The 19616-nt window shown below is 36.7% G+C and overlaps 1 protein-coding gene across 10 annotated transcripts in view; it reads right to left on the bottom strand.

Annotated features, from left to right (window-relative positions):
- Positions 1-19616, bottom strand: part of LOC100369281 (uncharacterized) — a 190135-nt gene that overhangs the window by 12016 nt on the left and 158503 nt on the right. For 7 of the 10 annotated variants that reach the window (XM_085508146.1, XM_085508150.1, XM_085508148.1 and 4 more), the window contains 9 exons: positions 18954-19155; positions 18399-18513; positions 17244-17291; positions 13572-13625; positions 6200-6544; positions 2401-2493; positions 2250-2312; positions 1698-1842; positions 435-880 (listed from right to left, as the gene is read on the bottom strand). In XM_085508146.1, the coding sequence (XP_085364272.1) occupies positions 435-880; positions 1698-1842; positions 2250-2312; positions 2401-2493; positions 6200-6544; positions 13572-13625; positions 17244-17291; positions 18399-18513; positions 18954-19155 (1511 nt within the window). Of the gene's footprint in view, positions 1-434; positions 881-1697; positions 1843-2249; positions 2313-2400; positions 2530-6199; positions 6545-13571; positions 13626-17243; positions 17292-18398; positions 18514-18953; positions 19156-19616 lie in introns of all 10 variants that reach the window. The other 3 variants (XM_085508153.1, XM_085508149.1, XM_085508154.1) reach the window with 3 other exon arrangements.

The following is a 19616-nucleotide window of genomic DNA, read 5'->3' as shown; positions in this document are numbered from 1 at the left end:
GTATTAATCTCAACTAAACAGAAAGGCATGTTGGTAATAACATGTTTCTGATGATGTTAGTCTAAACAAATATTCATCACAGGTAAAAAAAAAAAAAAATATGTGGAAAGTTGAACTAATGAAATAACATAAAACACAATTATATAGTTGCATACACCTGTATTACGCTACGCTGTGAATCATTTTAGCTTATTTATGATTTGTGCTCATTTTTTTTTAATTTCAATCAAATGAATTATAATTTTTTGTATTACAGATTCATTTTAACCTGTCCTGTAATACGTCACAGTATAGAGATAGCCATGTTATGCATGTGATACACAAATCAAGTGAAGAGTTTGTTGGTACATATTTCTCACTTTGCAAAATTCATGCAATTAAAATGATCACAATCATAACTATTGAATATTATAATGAGGGTGTTGTTGACTTACCTTACTGAGGGCAGTACTTTCACTATGTGAGGTTTTCAATCGTGGTACTGCATTGCTACTGAACACATCGGCACTGACTGGTTTCCTATTAGCATACTGAACACTACCAGCACCTGTACGTAAATACACATTGTTATGTTGCATAGTCATGTATGGCTGATCTGTACTCTTCAAAGTACTTGACAAATATGGTCTTGACTTGTCAGTGTTCTTTTCCCGAAAACTGTCATTTTTAGATGGGCGAAAGCAACGTCCTGTGGGTGGGGAGTTTGCCTGCGGTTGTTGGCTTGGTAACAGGTTATATGGTGATTTGATAGCAGCGTGTGGTTGGGGTGGCAGTGATTGGCTCGGTGGAGGAGACTGTTGATGTTGACATGTATCATCACTGCTATCTCCATTCTGTTCTTGATATTCTAACAGTGTTGGAGGTCCTCTTACATTCAGACCTGTGAATAACACAATTATTAGTGTTTTCTGTATTCAATAACTCCCTAAAATGATACAGGGACACTGAATTTAGGATGGCCATAAAAACTAATATCTTTGTTTATCAAAGATGGCATGAAAAACAAGTGATTTCAAAGTACATCACAGAGGGCGATATGACAATTTGTATGGAGGTTCTGGTTTGTTTATTTTCACATACATCAGCAGTTCAGTAAAGAAGCCAAAACTGATCTACCACCACCCTTGAAAACTCCTAAATAAGATATACCGATATATGAGAAATAAGAACAACTTCATTTTCTAGTCATAGAATATTACAAGATATACCATTTGTTCAAAATACATATATTGTATGGAAGTGTTCCCAAACAAACAAGATCAATGCATGACAGTTCCAGGTTCACGATGTGGCAACATTGGGAAAAATGACAGAGTGTGTAAAAACATGTTTTTATTTTTTTATTTACTATGCTGTATTTGCTGATGTTACAGACATGTAGGAAGTGGTTGAATCACTCTTAAATCATCCCAGTCATTGCAAAAACTGAAGATCTTCTTCACATGCATAGTATAGTTCACAATAGGCTAATATCAAACCCAAAGTACTATATAGCATGACAGTATTAATAATTACATTTACAATTCTTATTATTAAGTATTTTTTTTATGATGTTATGGTGTGAATACTGAGTAGTTAAGTTAGTGCTTGTCTTTTAGTAAAAGCATTGTTTGTATATCTGATAACATGTTTAAGCAGAGATGACTCTGTCATGTTAATTATAATTTATAAAATAAGAAAATAAAACAGACACCAACCTGCATGTGTATATCCATGTTTAAACGTTGCCATGGCAGCACTGTTACTACCCTCATCTAATTTAAACTTGCGTATGTTGTATTCTTCCTCCTGTAACGATTTTGTTAATGCCAATAATCGCCGCAGCTGAGTCTCGTCTGAAAACTGCACCACATGGCATAAAAGTATGAGAATTAATACTTTAGATCCAATGTGAAGTCATAATAAATGTAAGATTGGTAATATTATATGTATACTGCTATCATAACTGTACTGGTGCTCTTCTCATCTATGGATGCATTTTACTCCATTTTATTCAGTCTGAATATTAAAAAGTTGTATCAATTATGTTCACAACAATAATAGAAATTTTTTTTTTTTAAATTTTTTTCGTTAGTTTGCATTTTATCATTTCTTATAAATAGGTTGCCATGTAAACATTACTGTTGGGAGGGACTCGTACCACAACACTACCCCTTCATATGTTTCCAAGTATTATTTTTGATCACATAGTTGTATGACATCAAAAAAACATCTCCACTCCACAATTTGAATAACACCGAAAATATTACCTTAACTCCTGCTGCTTCCTTCTCCTGTTTGTCCTGAAGTAGTTTTTTCATTTCCTCCATTCTCTAATAAACAGATTCAAAAGTTATTGCCATGGCAACATAATATTACTAACTGCTTATAACATACAACAATATAACATACACAGTTTACCTTAGTGGCTCTTTCGTCCAGTCTTTCCTGAGCAAACATAGGTATACCATTATTACTTCGCCGCTGATACTTATTCACAAACACTGGATACTTCTTTACCATGTTAACACATTTACCAAGTTGGCCAGCCTGTAACGAGGTAAAAATAATCACTCGTTATCACATGACATTCTACAGTATTGGTGCTTAATGTTCAGAGTCATCAAGTCAGTTATGATTGGTTAAAAGTGGTCATGTGATATGCATCATTAACTTGCAATAAATCCTGGGAATATATGAAAATTAATTCTGTACATGGAATGCAGTTCATGACTTTGATGGAGGTAAATTGCAGTTAAGACTGCTGTGTCCTGCTGTTAATTATGAAGTATTTTAATTTTTTTATACGTTACCCCAAGATGAAATCAAGCTTTGGACCCTATCACTGGCATATGGAATAACCCTGATATTTGCTGCCAATGGGCTGTACCATTTACAACAGTTACATGGGGAGAATGTAATCTAGTAATCACTTGACATATATATACACTATTTAAAGTCTTTTCTATGGTGACTTCCAGGTTAGTAGTAGTGAATTGCAAACAAACAAACAAACAACTTGGTGAACGAGTTAAAGTTTACTGTGACATAACTCAATGGTGCTCCCTAGCTTACTACAAATTATCTTAATCTGTTCACAAGTACAAGTAGGTCTACATTCTGAGAAAAAACTAGATGGGTAAAAGCAGGGAATAACAAGACGGGTTCCAAAGCAAGCTATAATGACAGACTAGGTCAAAATATTTGTTATACGGTAAATACAGCGACTAAAACAGAATAGTTCTACATATACAGTAAATATGGGTTTAGTCAAACTAAAAGGAACACAGAATGTGATGACGCAATGCAGTAATGTTGAGGAACACACAAAGTGATGATGTAATAAATCTGTGTGAAGGAACACAGAATGTGATGATGTGATGTAGTAATGTTGATTAACACACAAACTGATGATTTAATAAATGTGTGAAGGAAAACAAGATGTGATGTACTTGGAGTAATGTTGAAAAACACAGAAAGTGATGATGTAATAAATCTATGCAAGGGAACACAGAATGTAATGATGTAATTCAGTTATGTTGACGAACACAATATAATGATGTAATACTGCAGGTATATGTGGAGGAACACAGAATGTAATGATGTAATACTGGAGGTATATGTGGAGGAACACAGAATATAATGATGTAATACTGCAGATATATGTGGAGGAACACAGAATGTAATGATGTAATACTGCAGGTATATGTGGAGGAACACAGAATGTAATGATTTAATACTGCAGGTATATGTGGAGAAACACAGAATGTAATGATTTAATACTGCAGGTATATGTGGAGGAACACAGAATGTAATGATTAATACTACAGGTATGTGTGGAGGAACACAGAATGTAATGATTTAATACTACAGGTATATGTGGAGAAACACAGAATGTAATGATGTAATACTGCAGGTATATGTGGAGGAACACAAAATGTAATGATTTAATACTGCAGGTATATATGGAGGAACACAAAATGTAATGATTTAATACTGCAGGTATATGTGGAGGAACACAGAATGTAATGATGTAATACTGCAGGTATATGTGGAGGAACACAGAATGTAATGATGTAATACTGCAGATATATGTGGAGAAACACAGAACGTAATGATTTAATACTGCAGGTATATGTGGAGGAACACAGAATGTAATGATGTAATACTGCAGGTATATGTGGAGGAACACAGAATGTAATGATGTAATACTGCAGATATATGTGGAGAAACACAGAACGTAATGATTTAATACTGCAGGTATATGTGGAGGAACACAGAATGTAATGATTTAATACTGCAGGTATATGTGGAGGAACACAGAATGTAATGATGTAATACTGCAGGTATATGTGGAGGAACACAGAATGTAATGATGTAATACTGCAGGTATATGTGGAGGAACACAGAATGTAATGATTTAATACTGCAGGTACATGTATATGTGGAGGAACACAAAATGTAATGATTTAATACTGCAGGTATGTGTGGAGGAACACAAAATGTAATGATGTAATACTGCAGGTATATGTGGAGGAACACAAAATGTAATGATGTAATACTGCAGGTACATGTATATGTGGAGAAACACAGAACGTAATGATTTAATACTGCAGGTATATGTGGAGGAACACAGAATGTAATGATTTAATACTGCAGGTATATGTGGAGGAACACAGAATGTAATGATGTAATACTGCAGGTATATGTGGAGGAACACAGAATGTAATGATGTAATACTGCAGATATATGTGGAGAAACACAGAATGTAATGATGTAATACTGCAGGTATATGTGGAGGAACACAGAATGTAATGATGTAATACTGCAGGTATATGTGGAGGAACACAGAATATAATGATGTAATACTCAGGTATATGTGGAGGAACACAGAATATAATGATTTAATACTGCAGGTATATGTGGAGGAACACAGAATATAATGATGTAATACTGCAGGTATATGTGGAGGAACACAGAATATAATGATTTAATACTGCAGGTATATGTGGAGGAACACAGAATATAATGATGTAATACTCAGGTATATGTGGAGGAACACAGAATATAATGATTTAATACTGCAGGTATATGTGGAGGAACACAAAATGTAATGATTTAATACTGCAGGTATATGTGGAGGAACACAGAATGTAATGATTTAATACTGTATGTTTTTAAAAACAGGATGTGATGTTTAACACATGATTTGTATTATATAAAACAATGGGATATGACAGAATGAATATACTAAATTATATTATTCCTGTAACTGCTTTGCCTTATGAACAGGACTATTTTGTGATGAAAAAGGGGAACTGGTTGTGAAAAAGGTTAATAGTGTCAATTTTATTTCTCATTCGTCAATTTCAGGACAAAATTCAGAATTGACAAATCTGTATACAGCAGTTGGAGGAATAATGTACATAGGAATCAGACTAATTGAATGAGTTGAAAGGTCACTGCAATGATGTTAGTTTTCAACATAACAAATATTTAGAACACCTATGATGTGTACCATCGATCAATGACATAATAATTTACACAACAAAGTCCATCAAAAAACAATTATTATTTTGTTTTAAAAATGAATATGTTCAAAATAAAATGAAATTCCAAATGTTTTGTTGGTACTGTACTGGTTTTAAAAGGTTAAATTCACTGAAGTAAAAATGTATGTTCATTGACCAAAATAAAGCTTTCTGATTGGTTTAACTATGGCACACATTATAGGCTATTCCTAAGACTAATCATTTCACCGCCATTGTCAATTTAGTAAAATATCCATTTTTTTTTATTTAAATTTATTGAAACTTTCACCCAAAATCTTTAATTGAATCAGTCATTTTGATTCAAAACTAGTCTTGAAATTAAAGTAATTTACATAAAATGTAAAAAACCAGGATTGCTTTATAATATGACGGTGAAATGGTAAAAGTTGGATACATCACATAACATGACATGAATACAGACAGAATGAGAGGACAATTCTTACCAGAAAGTAATGTGATGCAATGCAGGAAAGAAAATACATTGAAAGATTAAAATAATAATAATAATATAAATGAGTCGACAAATCATTTTTTAATCAAAATCATAAAAATATCGAGTCATAACAATACATCGAATCATACATATAGTGCAGTTAAAAAACTCAAAGTGCGTTGATACAAGAACATGTTAATTTTAAAATGTGCACAATTTGTTAATGGTACTCTACATGTAGTTTTGGTAGAATCCTGGATCTGTCGGCGTATCGATCCCAGAATTCCTGGCTTTCACTTTGTATGATGTGGTGAATGTTCGTCTCTTCTGGCAGTTCAAAAAGTCGTCCCTCCAAAGGACGCCGATTCTCAATTGGAACCTGCAAACTAATCGTCTGCTTTTCTCTCTCAAGTAAGTTAGCCATATTGAATTGTTTTATGTCTAATCGAATGTTGGCGGGTACAGGGCTGAACTCTCGCTTGGTCTTCTCAGCACCTCTCCCAAGTTGAGGAAAGATATCAAAGCTTTTCATCTCCAGTAAACGGTATTCCTGTGTTGAAGCTTCAGCACGCTGTCTTAGCTGTTGATGGAGGGCATCCATATTTGGCCTCAGTGCAGCAATTGGTAATTGCTGCATTGGGCACAGTTATAATAGCAGAGACAGCGCAAGTAGTATGAATTGAGTTAGTAAACAAATATGAGTTAACACAATGAATAAACAAGAAGGTATATTCACAGTAGACTTGATCGATTGAGGAGCTGCAGAGAAGGAGAGTGATCAGCAGATGAGAGTAGATTGCAAGCAGGACTAAGTTTAATCAGAACACTGTAAGATGGTCTGGTGCAGATGATGATAGACTGCAATTCAAGCAAAGCCAAATCTTATCAGAACATGTACTGCAAGAGGGAGGACTGGTGTAGGATGATCAAGGACTGCAAGCAGAACTAAATGAAATCAGAACACTGTAGAACTAGTTTCTATGTCTATGGCACTGAAGTTAAGGAGCTTTACTACTTTACATGATGTCACAATTCAAGTTGTAAGGATCCCTAATTTGACTCAGGAAGATTATAATACATTTACACCATGTTCATGTTGTTCAATAGTAAACAATACTTAAAAGGTCTGCCATTTTGAAATATAACTTGAAATAAATGCATGTTAATATTTGCGGCATTTGATGTACAATATGTCATAAACAATAACCCAGAACAACATTCATTAAAACAAAACTATTATGTCATTCCTAATTTTGTATCTTATCTGAAAAAATCTTATATTCCCATTATGATTGATGTATGAACCAGGTTTGAACAATAGCTGTCCATGGAAAACCATGGAACCAAGATATATGTGATAAAAGCATGTCTGAAATGACTCAAAAATACATTTCTATATTTTGCTTTTTCAGAAGTTTCTTGTAATTAAGATAAAGTTGTTGCTACAGGGATTGCGAAATAGGTAAGTACAAGGCTCCTTAAGTTTTTCAAAAACATATATCAAGCAATTCCATTTATACCAGAGTAAATGACAAAGGTCAAACAATTCCATTCATACCAGAGTAAATGACAAAGGTCAAGCAATTCCATTCATACCAGAGTAAATGACAAAGGTCAAGCAATTCCATTCATACCAGAGTAAATGACAAAGGTCAAGCAATTCCATTCATACCAGAGTAAATGACAAAGGTCAAGCAATTCCATTCATACCAGAGTAAATGACAAAGGTCAAACAATTCCATTCATACCAGAGTAAATGACAAAGGTCAAGCAATTCCATTCATACCAGAGTAAATGACAAAGGTCAAACAATTCCATTCATACCAGAGTAAATGACAAAGGTCAAACAATTCCATTCATACCAGAGTAAATGACAAAGGTCAAGCAATTCCATTCATACCAGAGTAAATGACAAAGGTCAAGCAATTCCATTCATACCAGAGTAAATGACAAAGGTCAAACAATTCCATTCATACCAGAGTAAATGACAAAGGTCAAGCAATTCCATTCATACCAGAGTAAATGACAAAGGTCAAACAATTCCATTCATACCAGAGTAAATGACAAAGGTCAAGCAATTCCATTCATACCAGAGTAAATGACAAAGGTCAAGCAATTCCATTCATACCAGAGTAAATGACAAAGGTCAAGCAATTCCATTCATACCAGAGTAAATGACAAAGGTCAAGCAATTCCATTCATACCAGAGTAAATGTCAAAGGTCAAACAATTCCATTCATACCAGAGTAAATGACAAAGGTCAAACAATTCCATTCATACCAGAGTAAATGACAAAGGTCAAGCAATTCCATTCATACCAGAGTAAATGACAAAGGTCAAGCAATTCCATTCATACCAGAGTAAATGACAAAGGTCAAGCAATTCCATTCATACCAGAGTAAATGACAAAGGTCAAGCAATTCCATTCATACCAGAGTAAATGACAAAGGTCAAACAATTCCATTCATACCAGAGTAAATGACAAAGGTCAAGCAATTCCATTCATACCAGAGTAAATTACAAAGGTCAAACAATTCCATTCATACCAGAGTAAATGACAAAGGTCAAACAATTCCATTCATACCAGAGTAAATGACAAAGGTCAAGCAATTCCATTCATACCAGAGTAAATGACAAAGGTCAAGCAATTCCATTCATACCAGAGTAAATGACAAAGGTCAAACAATTCCATTCATACCAGAGTAAATGACAAAGGTCAAGCAATTCCATTCATACCAGAGTAAATGACAAAGGTCAAACAATTCCATTCATACCAGAGTAAATGACAAAGGTCAAGCAATTCCATTCATACCAGAGTAAATGACAAAGGTCAAGCAATTCCATTCATACCAGAGTAAATGACAAAGGTCAAGCAATTCCATTCATACCAGAGTAAATGACAAAGGTCAAGCAATTCCATTCATACCAGAGTAAATGTCAAAGGTCAAACAATTCCATTCATACCAGAGTAAATGACAAAGGTCAAACAATTCCATTCATACCAGAGTAAATGACAAAGGTCAAGCAATTCCATTCATACCAGAGTAAATGACAAAGCTCAAGCAATTCCATTCATACCAGAGTAAATGACAAAGGTCAAGCAATTCCATTCATACCAGAGTAAATGACAAAGGTCAAACAATTCCATTCATACCAGAGTAAATGACACAGGTCAAACAATTCCATTCATACCAGAGTAAATGACACAGGTCAAACAATTCCATTCATACCAGAGTAAATGACAAAGGTCAAACAATTCCATTCATACCAGAGTAAATGACAAAGGTCAAACAATTCCATTCATACCAGAGTAAATGACAAAGGTCAAACAATTCCATTCATACCAGAGTAAATGACAAAGGTCAAACAATTCCATTCATACCAGAGTAAATGACAAAGGTCAAACAATTCCATTCATACCAGAGTAAATGACAAAGGTCAAACAATTCCATTCATACCAGAGTAAATGACAAAGGTCAAACAATTCCATTCATACCAGAGTAAATGACAAAGGTCAAACAATTCCATTCATACCAGAGTAAATGACAAAGGTCAAACAATTCCATTCATACCAGAGTAAATGACAAAGGTCAAACAATTCCATTCATACCAGAGTAAATGACAAAGGTCAAGCAATTCCATTCATACCAGAGTAAATGACAAAGGTCAAGCAATTCCATTCATACCAGAGTAAATGACAAAGGTCAAGCAATTCCATTCATACCAGAGTAAATGACAAAGGTCAAACAATTCCATTCATACCAGAGTAAATGACAAAGGTCAAGCAATTCCATTCATACCAGAGTAAATGACAAAGGTCAAACAATTCCATTCATACCAGAGTAAATGACAAAGGTCAAACAATTCCATTCATACCAGAGTAAATGACAAAGGTCAAACAATTCCATTCATACCAGAGTAAATGACAAAGGTCAAACAATTCCATTCATACCAGAGTAAATGACAAAGGTCAAACAATTCCATTCATACCAGAGTAAATGACAAAGGTCAAACAATTCCATTCATACCAGAGTAAGTGACAAAGGTCAAACAATTCCATTCATACCAGAGTAAATGACAAAGGTCAAACAATTCCATTCATACCAGAGTAAATGAAAAAGGTCAAACAATTCCATTCATACCAGAGTAAATGACAAAGGTCAAACAATTCCATTCATACCAGAGTAAATGACAAAGGTCAAACAATTCCATTCATACCAGAGTAAATGACAAAGGTCAAACAATTCCATTCATACCAGAGTAAATGACAAAGGTCAAACAACAATTTGTTTGCCTAATCATGCAAGAATTTACAATATTTCTAATTAATTAATTAATTGACTTGAAATTCTTAATTTTTTTCTCATTGATTACAATGATCATGCTGAGGAGTACGAGGTCCATCTGTATGATGTCATAAGCTAGTGAAAGGCTCCCTAAGTTAACTGCAACTGATACTTATCCTGCTGAGGCATTTTCCTACCATAGTTGATTGAATCAAGTAATATCAAATTCTAAAGAATTAATACTACTTCGACCAATAACAGGGAACCACACAGACAACTGATTAGTTAGTTGTACATAATCAACCAATCAGAAGACAGAGGTCATAAGGTCAGAACAATATCTGCAACAAACTTATCGGAATACTACAAGGAAAATATTGGACCAGTGAAAGTCACACATGGAACTTCACTTATAGATGTATTTATTCCAGCAAACCATGGAATTGACATTTCAACAGACACTTTTATCTAGAAAAAAAACAAACTTCAAAAGCTTTAAAACACTGTGGCAGCATAAAAAAAATGTTTTTTATGTTTGGAAAATTGAGTTTCAATCGCATCAGCTTGCATAGTAGGTATTTAAATGAGATGTAAAATATAAATCTTGTATGTGTGTAGACAACAAGCCAGCATCCAGAATCTCACAGCTGAAATACATGCATATATTATCACAGAAATCAAAAATAACGAATTTGATATCACTTGCTTTGTTTTTCCCACTGGTAGATTTATCCGTTCCATCTGTGTAAAACACATGCGGCCACTTGTCAACACGTAAGAGTGTCTTTAGTGCCATACTGTTCCTCTGTGAAAATCATACTTGACATTTTTTAATCAATTTTCCATAGCACAAAGAAAACACAAAATGCTGTTACATAACACACAACTGCTTAACAACCATGCATGCACTGATTAATTAGTTTACAGTTCTGAGAAATATCAACCCATGAAACAAAGTTAGTATTCAAATCTTAAGCAGATGATAAACATATAAATGAATGGAATATCACAACAGCAGACTGAAACTACACATATCAGATATTGGAAATGGAGTAAACATCAACCAACAAACAACATCACAGGATAGGTCACTTTGGTCTCTATGTCTAATATATGCAGCAAATACATTACATTTCATTCATTCATTCAATAATGATGGATGAGCTAGAAATGTAGCAGATTTATACAGACGTAGGTGGGAAAAAGTGTTACATTGCATGTTATATCAGGATTGACTGTTAATAGTTGTAATAATCCTGTTATCCTATGTCTGCCACCCAGGAAAAACCAGAACTAAAAGTCTATAATTTTTTTATTTTGGGAAAATCTCTGGAAACCTGTGTTCGAAAGCAATGTAGTACACGGAGCATGTCAGATTACACTTTTATCACATAAGGCAAAACCAAGTGAACAAGAGATATATAATAATGAAGTATTCCTTAGTTTCCAAAAATATGATTTGAGATCTGCTCTATTTGCCATAAAAAACTTAAACCATGAGACACTTGTGAATACTAAGCAACAGGTAATCACACCATTAGAATAGTCCAAAGGAATATGAACATTACAAACTTTCCATGAGGAAATAAATACAAATCAAAACAATAATAATTCACTGTAGTAGGGAAATAAACAAAAGTGTGTCCCTCCACCTCAAAAAACCTATTGTATTTGTGCATTATTATTGCATTTTTTACACTGTGCTTCAACATACACAGAGTAATCACCAAAATTGATATTTGTGTAGAACCGTTTGGTTAAAACATGACAGATTTTATAGCTCAGTGATTTGAAAGTACACCAGTCATGTGTAGAGCGCCCTTTATGTTGGTATTTTGCAATTGACAATGTTATCTTTCAATTAGCTGGGATGAGGTTCTGATCATAACATTACCACCCTTTGACAAACAACCAATTTGAAACTAGCTAATATGTGGCTAAAATTCATTGTTTCAAAATATAGAATATTTTCAGCATTCCATTGTTAACCCATCACAGATTCAAAACCCAACATCAAACAAGAATGTCAGTATGTTTTATGAACAAAAAACACTATTGTCTATTCTAGTGCAGTCCCAGGGATGACACAATGGGACTTGAATTCATAATTAGAAACAATGTTATTCCCTTGAGTAAAATATTATACATATTGCACCAGCCTTTAAAAAGTTAGAAATAAGATGCAACTCTAATTCTCAGGGATTTATTTCAATACAAGCATGCAAGGTACAGCAGACTGCTATAGGCTGTGTTAGTATATAGCTATACTGCAGCAAGCTTGTATGAATTGTTATGTTTGCAATTATTGGGATACACTGCAATATGTACAGAAAGAGTTTAGAAGAAACAATACAATATACATGCAATAATATTGGACATGTACTGATTATGCATTAGACATGTACTGATCATGCATTAGTCATGTACTGATCATGCATTAGACATGTACTGATAATGCACTAGACATGCAATTATAGAATGACATCATTGACCACAACAAATCTAAAAACTTATAGAAGACATGCATTGTTGACAGAATGTTATAGAAGTGAACAAATCTATGTTTGATTACTTGAGATAAAACAAGTCTCCGACAAAACAATAAATCAAAGGTTTCTGATAATATTTTTTTTTTTATCAAAAGTTTGATGAAATTTTGGCTATACCACTTTCTAATCACATAGCTGGTGATATGTGAGATAAGCGCCCTCTAGTGGTGAAATAAGTACCAAATCAGAACTAGAACTGAGTACAAACTGTAGAAGCCATGTCTTATTATGTTTAGTAATTTTAGAACTTCTCCACTACATGATTTAGTCACAGCTTGATGGTAAGTAAGCAATTACACTTCTAAGTTGCAAGACACTGCGAAACATATTGAGTGACACATACAATGTACATGTAGGTCACTGTACTCTAATGGCTTGTACTGAGCTACTTTGAGGAAAACTACAACTTTCAAAAATGAGGTATTAACTATGACAGCAATTTTGTTTCCTCCACAGACGATTTTTTTTTACGAACAGCAGTCGGGATTGTGAGTATAATGCAAACTAATAGAATACAGGAAACGATTTTTACTTCAGTGTAGTCAAACACCAACAGAGTTACCTGGAATATACACATATACCAAACTAAGTGTACAGGTTTACATTGTTCCATATAATCATTATATATATAATTTAATATACTTGTTATGTTATTGAGTGTCTTAGTGAGAATTCTAGATAACTCTGTGTAGTATACATGCACAAATACAAAACCCCTACACCATGGTGCAACAAAACAACCGAAATGTATCTAACGACAAATGAACCATACCTGCTTCTTTTTCTGTCTCTCAGCCTCTGCTCCAGTGACTTCCGGCAACGTTGTCTGAATTGGAATAAATAAAAACTTGTCACAACAAAGATAGTGTGAATCCTGATAGAAGTGTATAGTTGTAGGTGAGGCAGAGTATCATCGATCCCAGTGATACGATGTATATACCCCCACCCTTGATCCTAAAGCGGCCACCTAAGGTTGCGGGATCAGACCCCATAGCGTGGGATGAGACCAAAACGCCCCCAACCGGATTCCAAGGCTCCTTTCCCAGACCCCGGTACCACAAATTAGACAAACCGGGCAAAGGGGGATAGCCGCGTTCCATGGGTGTCTTTGCCAATTGAAGACGACCCATCCAGCCCTGAGGGCAGAGTTGCATGAGCACATTATTATGCGTGACCAGCACTCTGGAGACCTTGGAGGCAGAACGTACCAGCCTCCTAGACCAGGCGACATTTTTACTGGTGGGCCACTGCACCGCACATCTGCTACGAGACGCGGCCTTAGACGCACATGTTTTCGCCCGTCAAGCTGAGCCAGGGTACGTCCCCACCTCAGTGATGCAGACTGGCAGGCGCACAGAAAACAACGCCCTAGGGCGTCGTCCGCTAGCCAGAGTCAGCCAGGAGGCAAGCGCTTATACCCTTTCATGGGAGGGAAGGGTAGTAGCGCGCCCCCAGGGAGGTAAGAGCCAGGTGGTGGCTCCTCACCCTCTCTGGGCGGACGTCTACCCAGCAGCAGGGGAGGCATGTTTGACACTCACCTCTGCAACCAGGCGGGACAGGCACGTGTTCAGTGAATGGCCAGGTCACAACTTAGTGACTACTTCAGGCCTTGGGGAACTCACCTCATGGGGAAGGGAGCACCCCCCTCGCAACTGCCGAACACATGGCCACATATCCCTGTCGCACACAGATTGCGCCGGTGTAGTCCGGTTTGGAGACAGCGGGTGACCGACCCCTGGACCTTCCCAGGTGGTGACATTCTGTTAAAGGATACCGCTGAAATCTCCATCTCCCTTGTCAGTGTCCACCCTGTTTGGCACTGCCAGGGGACTTCCTTATTTCAGAAGCAATAAGACAGGAAGTCGCAGTTTGCTGGGAAACGGCGCCATACTCAGGGTACATCAGCCGGAACTAAGGCCAGGCTTCTACCCAAATGTGTTCGTAGTACCAAATCTACAAGTGGCAGGAGTCCAGTATTGGACCTAGGCAGACAGATTCAGTATGTGCTACTCGATCGGTTCCACATGGAGACACCATTCAGGGTTCTTCTCCCCATCCACCGTTTTGACTGGCTAGCCCCGCTAGACTTAAGCGGGGCCTACCTGCATGTACCGATGCACCCAGCGAGTTGCTATCTCCTTTGAATCGCCCAGCTGGGTGATTCGAAGGTCGGGTGCCCCCGGTTCGGGTTAGGCACAGCGCCCTACGTGTTCACCAGGGTGATGAAACAGGTAGTGCTGCTGCTTCACCAGATGTCGGTACACCTCAATCCGTACCCAGACTTCCAGTTACCAACAACCCGGGCAAGGGGTAATAGCCAAACGCATCAGGCTAACACAGGATTTACTTCAACAGTTGGGCTCATTAGTAAATCGACAAGTCCCACCTCGGCCCAATGCGCAGTTGGTGTCCCTGGGCGCCAAGCCTTCCTATGGGAACGAGATAGGCGGGTTTCGATCTCGGACCAAGTGAAGGAAGCCCTGTCCTGGTGGTCGTCACTGGCCATCCTCGGACAGAGGAGCCCCTTGGGCCCGCTCGCCGCAGGTATGACTCTGGTAACAGATACCTCTCCCTAGAGTTGGGGAGCGCATCTATTGGGCCAACAAGCCCAAGGATATGGCCCCTGCATTAGTTTCGGGACTACCATATCAACCGGCTCGAACTGAGAGCAGTGCACTACCACGCTTTCTGCCCATAGTTCGAGACCACAGAGTCATGCACCGCACAGGCAACGCAGAGGTGGTCTCTTTCAAGAAGGAGGGGGGACGCATTCCCCATCGTTGTCAGTCCCAGCGGAGCAAAATCCTCCTTTGGTGCCTGGAATACAATGTGGAGCTAACCGCACACCACCTTCCAGGGGTGAGGAGCAGTCTGGCGACGCCCTTTCAGGGCGGCTCCGTCCCCAGAACACGGAGTAGCTGATACCCCAGTGGGTAGCCTCCAGGCTGTTTCAGCCGTGGGACGGCCCAATGTTGGACAGTTTTGCCGCACCCCGGAACGCCAAGCTCCCGACGTACGTAACACTCCTGCTGACTCCAGGAGCCTGGGCCAGGGTCGCTTTGCTAGCCCCGTGGACCCACTTAGTTGTGTACGCCTTTCCTCTCTTCCCGCTAGTTCACCGGGCACCGGAGAAAACTTCCGACAGGTGCACACCCGCATATTATCATGGGTTGCACCCAATTGGCCAAGCAAGGCCTAGTTTCCACTTCTGTTGGAAATGCTAGTCGAAGCGCCAGCAGTGCTTCCGGACATACCGGACCTACCGTCCCAACCAGACAGCGCACTACCAACGAGCCCAGCAGGCATCACTTCCACGCATAGAGGCTCTCAGTAGACCTGCACATACGAAAGCCTTATCTGAGCGGGCGAACAGGGATTCCACCTACACGGCCTACATTTCCCGCCTATTCACATAGTTCATACCCACCATAGACTCCGGGTCTCCCCCAACCTCCACACTCTTTCCGTCCAGGTGGCCTCGGCCACGTGGGTTCGTGACGTAAGGGGTAAAAGAATCTTGAGGTCATGGGGCTTCCGTCTCCGTCACCGGCAGAATCGCTGATTAATGCCTACAGTTCAAAATAGTCATTTTGACTGACCGGAGTTCGGAGAACCCTCGCCTAAGTTTATAGTCTGCTTTTTCTTTCAGAAAATTGGAACAAAACTAAAAATTGACTCAAATTTTGTCTTTTGGCTACAGAATTAGGGTTCCTATCCAGAAATATTGGAGAATATAAGAACAAAGTGCGGAAACATTTGGACAATAATGTTTGGTGGTGAAAAGGTTAAAAAAGTTGATGAGTATTGTGTTCAAGGTGAAAACATCATCTCTAGCTGCAGATGTTTGCTAGGTAATTCAACCCAAGAAGCTAACTGTTGTTCCCTGAGATCTTTTTCACTACCAATCACCATTATAAAGTTTCCTACCCCAACTGATCAATTATCTTGAGGAATGAGTCTGTACAAAGATTATATGGGGTTTTTTTTTAGAAAGTAAAAATCAAGAAATCACATTTTTCCATAATTTCATCCACATTAAAGATATGAAAATTACATAATATTAAGTTATTAGATAAAAAAATCACAATAAGCTGCCTATACAAAATTAGGCATTAAGTAAGCATAATAATTAATGCATATATACTACAATTTAGAAATAAAAAAAGAATTTTTAAACTAGTACAAGAAATTATTAATTATCAATGGAATATTTTTTCACAGAAATAAAAAGCATGTCATTTAGCAAAATATTTTTCAATATTTCAGTTTCAATTGAAAAAATACTCCAATGAAATGAAATGAAATGAAAGAATTACTATTTACAACTAAAAGCATTTACTAAAGCTGCGTTATTTTTGTTACCGGCTAATAATCTAATCTAGCCAAATCTGGAATGCAAACTGTTATGCTATGTTATGAGGTGGGAACTGAGTTGTTGACTTACAGGTTGTACATGATGTAATGAAGCAGGAGTTGATTCATGGCTACCATCCTGTTTACATGCATTAAAACACACCAACAAATAAACATTGTTGAAAAACAATATAAAACAAAACAACACACATTAATGCTTCTTAAAAACAGTATTTTTACACTTAGAAAACTAATAAAATTGATGATTTTATAAGTAATGGGCATAATTACTATAAAAATACACTTTTTAAGAAACACTTGTGGATATAAATAATACACACACTAATAGGATCAATTATTGGGCCAAGGTGGTGTTATTCTCAGCTTAGTAATTCAATACTTAAAGTAATATTCATATGAGTAATAATTAAATCTAAACCAATGTAGTGATTTATACAGCCACATATACCGGTACATGCTGTATTTCATCACATATTAACCAAAAAGAACAAATAGAAAACCCTTTTGGAATTCATTTCAGCATATGTGCTACTACTTATAGCACAAATCTTTAGTTTTGTCAGAGACAAATTGCAAATTGTGGGACTCCTACAATTTTGTTAGCAGTGAACATTTCAGTGAATTCCTCAAGATGATCACAGCGATCTTCTTGAAGATTGTGTCCTTGTAAGAACATCCTCAAATCATGATGACAAAAGTGACGAAAAATCAACATTTTATAGTAGTATTGATGGCCCAAATGATTTGTAAGGTTACCATAGATCCAGGGATAGTATTAACCCCATACTCTGATTCCCGGACATACACTTAAGTACAAAAAGGATCCCATATGTGCACAGAATATATTGAATAAGTTCATTTTCTCATTGAGACCCAAAACACAAAAATGCTAACACAGACAAAACTGATAAATAAACACAATACAAACAATAGAAATTAAGTATAGTCCCAGGGATGGTAAACAGGGTCTTTAATTCAAATTTGCCATGAAGATATTGATCATTATTAGAAACAAATATAATGAAGTGTTGCCATTACGCATAATACTTTGTTGCCACATGCCATAACACCTATTTAACTATAGATACTGAAGGCACATATAGCAGGAATCAAAGATGTTAATTTGATGGTTTGAATCAAAATGTACAAGTTCATCAATAGAAATAAAGTTGTGTCTAGAAGTGATAGCGCCCTCTATAACTGACATTGAGAGATGATCACTTACAGGTACACTCTTTGATCTCTTCTTTTTCTTTTTCTTCTTTTTATGTTTCTTTTCGGTGTCATCATCCGGTTCAGGAGGTAATTCCGGTTCTGGTTCACTGTCACTGTCGCTGGAACTGTCAAGAAACACAAGTATCAGTTACTTGCATATATTTTACAATAAAAGTCAAGTTTTTTATGTGAAGTAATTTTACAGTATTAAATGTGGTATCACATGTAAGAAACAATTATGTGATATTTCCAGCAAAGCAAGGCAGCATAGTTCAAGATGAAGTTCATTGTAAGGATGTTCTACTTATTTTCACCACTTTTCTCATTCCTGAGTTTCAAACATATAATAATAGGATTATGAGAATAGTGCATAGTATGTGAGTACACAACTGTATTGTCTTTGTACTTATCACACCATATCATGTTTGATGTGGGACTAATAGCAATGTATATAACGCCTGTAAAAGCAATGTTTGTTTACATGAAATTCAATCAGGCATTGCATGATGACTGCTGTCTTCTTTTAAACTAATACAATCATACATTTGGTTAACATGCGACTTACTCAGATTCATTAAATGCTTTAGTGATATCCAAATCCTCCAATATCCTAATACAACTATCAATGGTTTCAGCCGACATATCATCCAGCATCTGTATAGCAGACTGTTTACTGCCAAAATCCAGTAAATTCTTTGGTAAGATAGCTCTAGGTGGCTGCCTTGTCTTACTGTTGTCATCTTGTTTCTCTTGTTTTACATTTTTTCCTGTTAATATTATCATTTAATTTGCTTTTGTTTGGTATAGTTGTGTTATTACAAAACAAAAGCCCAGAATCACGCACTAGTTTACAGGGAATGGCTATGCATAATATATTTAGTACACACGTGTCATTATTATCTGATATAAGGCTTAAGAACAGGAACATTAAGGATATCATGTGGCCAAATGGATACTGTATTGGTAGTTGATATGCAGCGAATAGTTATTCATGGTGATGACGCTTACCAAATTTTGACTACATCTTGTTAACTGTTAATGATTGTTTTGTGAGTGTTTTATATAATATTGACTGAGAGGCATGTACTAACAAATGTACAGTCCAAATATGAGAGTTGGTGTCCTCACACACAAGATTTCATCTCCTGCACAAAACATGCATACATCATCAACATGACAAATGTGTCACAAGCTGTAACACATAAAGCGCTCTCTACAGGACATCAAC

The sequence above is a fragment of the Saccoglossus kowalevskii genome, chromosome 14 (genome assembly GCF_978046115.1).
Source record: "Saccoglossus kowalevskii chromosome 14, keSacKowa6.1, whole genome shotgun sequence".
Classification (NCBI taxonomy): domain Eukaryota; kingdom Metazoa; phylum Hemichordata; class Enteropneusta; family Harrimaniidae; genus Saccoglossus; species Saccoglossus kowalevskii.
The sequence above is the reverse complement of the archived record's forward strand: the minus strand, read 5'-3'. Positions and strand labels throughout refer to the sequence as shown.